General features: G+C 43.2%; 2 protein-coding genes across 2 annotated transcripts in view; one reads left to right on the plus strand and one right to left on the minus strand.

Annotated features, from left to right (window-relative positions):
* bma (SCY1-like protein bma) overlaps nucleotides 1-3,890 on the minus strand; it is a 118,124-nt gene extending 114,234 nt beyond the window's left edge. The window contains exon 1 of the mRNA XM_071588122.1: nucleotides 3,718-3,890. Coding sequence (XP_071444223.1) covers nucleotides 3,718-3,885 — 168 coding nt within the window. The 5' untranslated portion in view covers nucleotides 3,886-3,890. The remainder of the gene's footprint in view (nucleotides 1-3,717) is intronic.
* On the plus strand, nucleotides 3,884-4,897 carry LOC139689990 (spidroin-1-like). The gene has a single exon (XM_071587154.1). It carries the CDS (start codon nucleotides 3,884-3,886, stop codon nucleotides 4,895-4,897), a length of 1,014 nt encoding a protein of 337 aa, XP_071443255.1.
* Nucleotides 4,898-7,604: the final 2,707 nt, after the last annotated feature.

Here is a 7,604-nt window from a genome sequence, read left to right on the forward strand (position 1 = left end):
GGCTATTTTTCAGGTATACATGCCACCGAGAAACCATACGGAGGAAGAGGTCGATAGAATATACGATCAGTTAGCGGACATAATCGCGTGTGTCCCTGCTGGGAAACATTTGATAGTGATGGGGGATTGGAATGCGTCGGTAGGCGAAGGAAAAGATGGTGATGATGTGGGGGAGTACAGTTTAGGCACGAGGTATGACGTGGGGAGAGGTCAGTTGAGTTCTGCAGGAGACAGGGGTTAGTCATCGCTAACATTTGGTTTAGACACCACAAAAGGCGTAGGTGTACATGGAAAATGCCAGGTGACTCAGAAAGGTATCAGCTAGATTATATCCTGGTTACACACAGGTTTGGGAACAGTGTGATAAATTCGCACAGCTTCCCGGAAGCGGATGCGGACTCTGACCACAATTTAGTTGTTATGAAGTGTAGTGTCCGTTTCAAAAAGATAAGGCTGGGACGGCGGGTTAGAAAATGGAATGTAGAAGCATTAAACGGGTTGAAAAGGAAAGAATATCAGCAGACTGTAGAGAAAATCATGGAGGATGGTAAACAGCTGAATCACCATCAAAGAAAAATGGGAATGTATCAAGAAAGGGATATCAAAAGCCACAACACGAAACCGCAAGCCACGAAGCAAGGGGTTTGTTGGGAGAAATCCTTTGGAGGCAAGGAAAATGGATGAAGGGCGTATTGATCGGCAGTGGGTTTTTTGAAGACTGTAATAGAGGGGAGAATGTTAGGCAAACGAGGACAGGGCAGGAACAAGATAGTAATGTTGGACGGGGTGAAGAGAGGAAGGAAGTACTCAGAGATGAAGAGGGGCGTGATGTAGAGTAGGCTGCTGGTTTGTGTTTTTTTAGGAGTGACAAAATATTTATTTGGTAGTTTGTCCATCCAAAAACCTACCTTAACCAGTATATTTTCTAGTAATATATATATATATATATATATATATATATATATATATATATATGTATATATGTATATATATATTTATATATTTATATATGTATATATATAGTTATATGTAAAATATAAATATATTTATATATATATATATATATTACTATGTATATATATATATATATACTATATATATATATATATATTTATATTTATTTATTCTGCCTTCCCCACCGCTCCTGTGTTCGTCCTTTGTACGTGTTCGTATCCCTTTTCCTTATATCTATTTTCATGAGAATGAATATTTGTTCGCCATATAGCGGTCCTCGTTTTCGTGTTTGAATGTGTATTTGGCCAATGTGGCCGTCATCTTGTTTATGCTATGCATGTCACAAAACGCACTGTTCTTATCCTTCATGATGTTCTATGATTGCTTTCCTACTGTCCTTTCCTCATGTGCCGTCTATTTCTCCTTCGGTGGGTGAAACAGTTCCATAACACCTTCTCCTGGGCAAAGAATCGGGGCACTTAGTTGCATAAAGATCCGTAGATCTCAGTGCATATTATGCTTCCTTGATAGCTCAAGTGGTTAGAGCATCGGCTCGGCATGTCGGTAGATCCATGGCCCAAACCCTGGTCAAGAAAATATTTTTACACTTGTCATCTGCTCGATTCCGCCTTCGCCACCTCTCCTGTGTTTGTCCTTTATACGTGCGTGTTCCTATCCATTTTCCTTATATCTATATCCATGCGAATGTGTGTGTGTGTATGTGTGTGTGTATATATATATATATATATATATATATATGTATGTATGTATGTATATATATATATATATATATATATATATATATATATATACACACACACGCACACATTCATGCAAGCAAGGAGAATACCTTTCAGTTGAGCGATTGGATGCTTTTAATATTTTTCAATATTTTATTCTGTAATGGAGCTATGTTTTGATCACGAAGAATGGATAATATTGAAATTGTGAAAAAGAAATGAGATAGACTAGGAGGCTATTTTTTTAAGATTGAACCGCCCCATTTTCTTCCTGGAAAGTTTAAAGTATTCAGTCGTTTCAATTAAGCAAGGCAACGTACTAAAATTTAGGAGGTTTCTGTTACATCCAGTTTATGTGAGGGAGGAATCGTAGTTTCAAAAAGGATTTTTTTTTTTTTAGTTGCCCTAACTCGCCAGTGTTTTGACAATTTCGTCGTATACTCGTATGACGTACAATGATAAAAATAAACCAGTGCTAAATCTTTTCAGTAGTGATATAGTGTTATAATACGAGAAAGGAAAATATTACATCATTAAGCAAGTGGACAATGGTGGGACATAATTCTCCTAATTTTGTATCCGATGAATATACTAGATATTTTCATATTAATAGCTGTTTGAGCTATCTAATGTTAATACTTTAAGGATATCTAGTAAGGGCGCAGGTGTTGTTGCATTTCCGTATTCATAATTTCCTTTACATTGAATATTTATAAAGCAACCAGTTTTGGTAAGGAAATATCAAATTTGCAACGCAATCACTGTAACCATTGGTTTCGGGTTTTTTATCTATCGGAGTGAGGTTTGACATATGTCAAGAACCCTTTCTTTATTTTTGTATATTAGTATATTGAATTTGTTTGCTCGGATTGAGATTTTATATCTTTGATTTTATAGCATTTTGGATCATCAAAAGGGTTATGATATAAATAGAAAATTTTTTCCACGAAAAAGAATGCAGTTTTAAACTGAACATCGTACATTTTTTTCGTCTGATAATGAAAGATTTTAATTTTTTAATGTCTCTCTTTCCTCAAAATAATTCATGCACGTAAGTCAGTAGTTTGGACCAACTATATCACCAAAAAGGTATTTTATGTATCAGTGGAACTTCATCGATGCTGCAATGAAATTACCGTAGTCCTATTCATCTTTTGTTAGCAGAAAGTAAAGAGACGAATTCAGTATGTATAGTGAAGTGTGTTTTAATGTTTACATAATTTCCTTATGCATAACTTTACAATTCAAATGAACCATAATTTTATCATTCTTGTTCGACATCCATTACTCATTTGCATTGCCAAAATGAGCATGAATGAATTAATGGTGAATACATTTGGAATATGCTTTCCTCTATTAGCCCTCGACGATTCATAGAAAAATACGTCTTCTTAGAGATTCGTCAACATTTTCTCGAAAGGATGATTTTTTTGGATGTAGACGTCTAAAAAATCTGTTGCGATTATTGGCTAATAGGATTTTATTCATAATAAACAAGATGGCAACCACTTTAGAGTGCTTATAATATTGGCGGGTCGGGTGAATATTTATGGTTATTCATATATTTTTATCTACTATGAAAATGTAGGATAAATGAGCGCCAATGATCTGCTAGAGTGCTGCAAGTTTAATGAAAACATACAACGCCAAATTTATTTTCCACAGAAATATGAGCCTTAGGGAGGCATCACCTAAATTATGAATGGCGTATGCGTTGAAAATTGACGCAAAATCTCGGAAGTCCTGTTAGCATCCGAAACGTGTTTCTTTTGGCCATGTTTGATTAATAATTAATTTAATGGAATTTTTAACTCCTGAAATTTGATGACTTTTTCCTCATTCGATTTAACGTTTTAATTTTGAGTTTCTAGTGCTCGTCAAATTTATCAGGGATCCGATTTGTGTGACAGTAACTTCAAAAAACGTGCCTTTATTTATTTTTAATCATTTCCATTAATTTTCCCGGATGCCATTCAAAAGTGTCGCTTTCCAAAGGGAGGTAGATCACCTGTCCCCGACTCACCTTCCCGTCGCTTTTCCGGTACGCATCGTGGATTTTCCACACGAGCTCAGGGCCGGCCGTCGCCGTTTGCTTCCCGATCTCGAAGAACTGCATTATGGGATTGCCGTCGAGCACGTTCTGCGGCGCACCACCGTACTTGAACTTGGAGAACATGGCGGCGGCCGGCATGGGAACTGAGACCGCCGCTGAAGAGGACACGGAGGCCGGAGAGGAGGGCGAGGCGGGGGTCGGCGGCGGAGGGGCGGGGAACGGGGATGAACTAGGTGACCGCGGCGAGGGCGAGACCTGGATCTGGGGTACGACGGCCGCCCGTATCCGGGCTTGCGCCGGCGACAGCGGCTGCAACTGCTGCTGCTGTTGGATCGGCGGCTGCGAGATGGACTGCCGGGAGGTTTGCGGGATAGGGACCCGGATTACGCAGGACGCCCCGGGGAAGCGTGCCTGGTTGGGCCGGGGCCTCGGGGCGATCACGGAGGCGGGGGTGGGCTGTCCTGCACCGGAGACGACGGCGATGGCCGATGCGGAGGCCTGTCCCTCGAAGGCGGAGGGCCTGGCGGGCGGCGGCGGAGGCGCTGGTAGAGGGGGCGGAGGTATACAGGGAGGGGGCAGGGAGGCCGAGGGTGAGCGGGGCGGAGGGGGTGGGAGGGCGCGATCTGAGAGCGGCGACCCGGGTGGCAGAGGCGGCGGCGGTGCGGCAGCGGGGGGGCAGGGGGGCAGGCGGCGCCGCCCGGGGGGACGCGCCGCACGAGAGCCGGGATCTCCGTACCCCTCCGCCCCCCCCGCACCCCGCCCCACCTCCGTGGCCCCTCCTCCCACCGCGCGGCGCTCTCGCCCGGCCTTAGCGGAGGAGGGCAGGAGGGGAGTCGGAGGAGGGGGGAAGGAAGGCACGGGAACGGTGGGCCGGAGGTGGTGGACGAGGGAGGAGGGGAGGGAATGGGGGCGGCCCGGGAGAAGGAACGCCCGCCGCGGGGCCGTCTACCATCGGGCGCGGAGGAGGAGTACGGTGGAGGATGGCGGAGACTGCTGTGTTGGGTGCTGTCGTGCCGGACGTTCCTCTGCGGATACCGCCCCTAATGACTCCGGCGGCGGCGAGGAGAGGAGAGCGTGGGAGGGCCTGGAACGAAAGGGAGCGATTGAGCCAACCGAATCGGCATCGACCACGCGTCGCCACGTGAGATAGAGAAACGGGGGTGAAGACAGAGGATCCGGGAAAAGCGAGCGGGAGTATACAGGAAGGGAAAGGATATGCAAGGAGAAGGGAAGGAGGAAGGGAATAGGAGCAAGTCAGTGGAAGAGTGGGGGGTTTTGGGACCGGGTAGGTTTAGGCGGGAGCGTTGATGGGGTAGGAGATGAAAGGATAAATGTCAATGGGGATCGCTGGCGAGGTTTCAGAGCACGGCAAACGGCGGGGTTGCCGGTATCCATGACGTGCCACTCGCGCTCATTGAATTACGAAATATTGCACAGCGTATTCAACGAATTCGTCCATTAAATTGAAATTGAGCAAGCTCTAAACAGATCCTCTTTCTCAGCTCCGCACGTAATTCGCATAAAGGCTACCAAGAAATGAATTCACCTCAATATGAAGTGGGCACAAATGCATAGTTGCTTTCTAAGGTATAATTGTACGTATTTATATCTCCTTACGCGCACAATAAAATGAGCATAAAGCCACATCCTTGGAGGCCATATGTATTAGAGTCATACGATGATGTATGTTAAAAATAAGTAGCAAAAAATTGAAATTGGTTTCCATGAACTTCTCGAGCCCATAAACCTTTATTTGGTTATAGAGGCTGTGATCCTCAGAATGGCTTTTGGGTGAAAAGCTCTCTCCTTATCCTTCTCCCTTTTTGCACTTACTGCTGCTGAACGAAACATCTACAGCTGCTAAAAATGTGCTTATATATGTTCATGCGTATACGTATTGATCGTCAAGGACAGAAAGGCCAAAAGAAAAATGAAGACAAGAAGTATTACATGACTGGGGAATGCTTGAAAGGGGAAAAGGAAAATATACGTGAAGGCAGAAAGAAAAGATTTTCAGTGAGATGAGAGCAAACGGTGGTTCATTTTTATATATGTCCATGTGCGAGTTGAGCGAGGGAGATAGGGAATCAAGGGTGGGGAATGTGGGGAGATAGGGACTGGAATGGGAGGGAGGGAACGGACGCGGAGACAGATGAACAGCGGCCCGCGCCCTCACGCACCTAAATTCGTACGCGGGAAAAAATGCGAAGCGCAAAATAGAAAATAAATAACAATGTCGGATGGGGAGAAAAAGGACACGATTCTCGGGTTGGCGGTGCGTGTACAGCGGATTAACGTCACGATCCTCATGCATGGAAATTGGAGCGGAGATCGCTTCGAGAGAGTCGTGGATGGGGATGGGAGGAGGGAGAGGCAGTAGGAGTAAAAACCGAGGTGAACGTTTGGAGGGCTTTATTTCTGGATGGGGGAATTAGGAAGGGAATGCATAATTCAGCCGAGAGATTTTGGAGTGAATTTGGCCTGTTGATCATTTCGGACAGCACGCTGGAGGTTGGGAGACAACATATGAAGTGTAGACTTGATCAATTTAAAAGCATCCTCGGCTACTCCCCCTAACTAGGGCGAGAGATAGGGCAGGATATGGGTTCCGGGTTTCCCTTGGTGACCCTGCGGTCGGGGATGGATATAAATTATTGATAAGGGACGGAAAGTGTGCCATGGTTTCGTCGGTTATGTACATCCCTTCTTGCTCGAATTAAATGGCATTAAAGTGATAAACAGATGGGTATTCACGCATTTAGAAGAGCAAAGTAGCGATTGCCAAAAAAACCCAGTCATTTAGCATTTTGGCATCCTTTGCATTAAATTTACGCGGGTCAAATAGAAGCGCGGTGTGTCTACATATGTTTTATGCGTCATCATATTCATTACACCTGACATTTGACTGAAATCATTCTCCCGATTAGGTATAATTTTGCTTGAAAATATTTGTTTAGTGATAAACAAGCACAGTTCAGCGCTTATTTTTTGAACTAACTTGACTGTCTATTTTCGAACACTGTCACGTAGACGACTGCAATAATTTATTTCTTTGCATTTTTCTATTCTTCATGCAAATGCTTTTCTTCTTTCTTGCTTGTAATTTTCATCGAATGTAATTCTCTCTATGGAGCTGAAAATACTTCTTATATTCCCATCTTGAAACCATTGCTTATGAAAAATCACTGTCTTTGGTAGTAAGACAACATTTTTGCCCGCCAATGGGCTGTATATATTATATATCATGTTATTTTCTTAGTGAATTTCATGCTCATTCCGCGGAATTGAAATATTTATATTTTTATTTCACTAAATCTTGCCGTGAATAGGCTGCGTAGCGAATCAAAACCTTTTTGTTGTATGGGACGATTTGCGCAGTAAAATTGAGTCCCACATTCTATTCACTCAAATATATATTTCCCTCTCACAAAGCATACATACATCACCCTCTCCCAGCTCAGAAAATTTGGGGCGATCCCTGGGAAGTATGCTTGCTTCATATCTGTTAATTAATTTACTTCTCTAGCATTTAAAAGAGAGGGCGTGATAATGTCAAATGTTAGTTTCAATAATGGGTGGAGCAGTGAGTTCAGAAACAAATTGATATGATAATAATTTAATAAATTGAATAATCACGGATTCTTTCATCTGTCTTGCGGTATTAACACCATTCCACGCATTGACTGCATATCTCTGGAATTCACAAGTATGACAAAGCGAATGTAACTGAAACTGCCAATTCTGCTAAGTTCAGGACTCCCGTCATGTTATCAACGTAACACTCAAATATCATGTTACTCCCTAGTACGATAAAGTAAAATGGTAGTTTATCGAAGACAAAAGAGTAACAACTGCAT

The sequence above is a fragment of the Hetaerina americana genome, unplaced genomic scaffold (genome assembly GCF_022747635.1).
Source record: "Hetaerina americana unplaced genomic scaffold, ioHetAmer1.1.p SCAF_3, whole genome shotgun sequence".
Taxonomy (NCBI): Eukaryota; Metazoa; Arthropoda; class Insecta; order Odonata; family Calopterygidae; genus Hetaerina; species Hetaerina americana.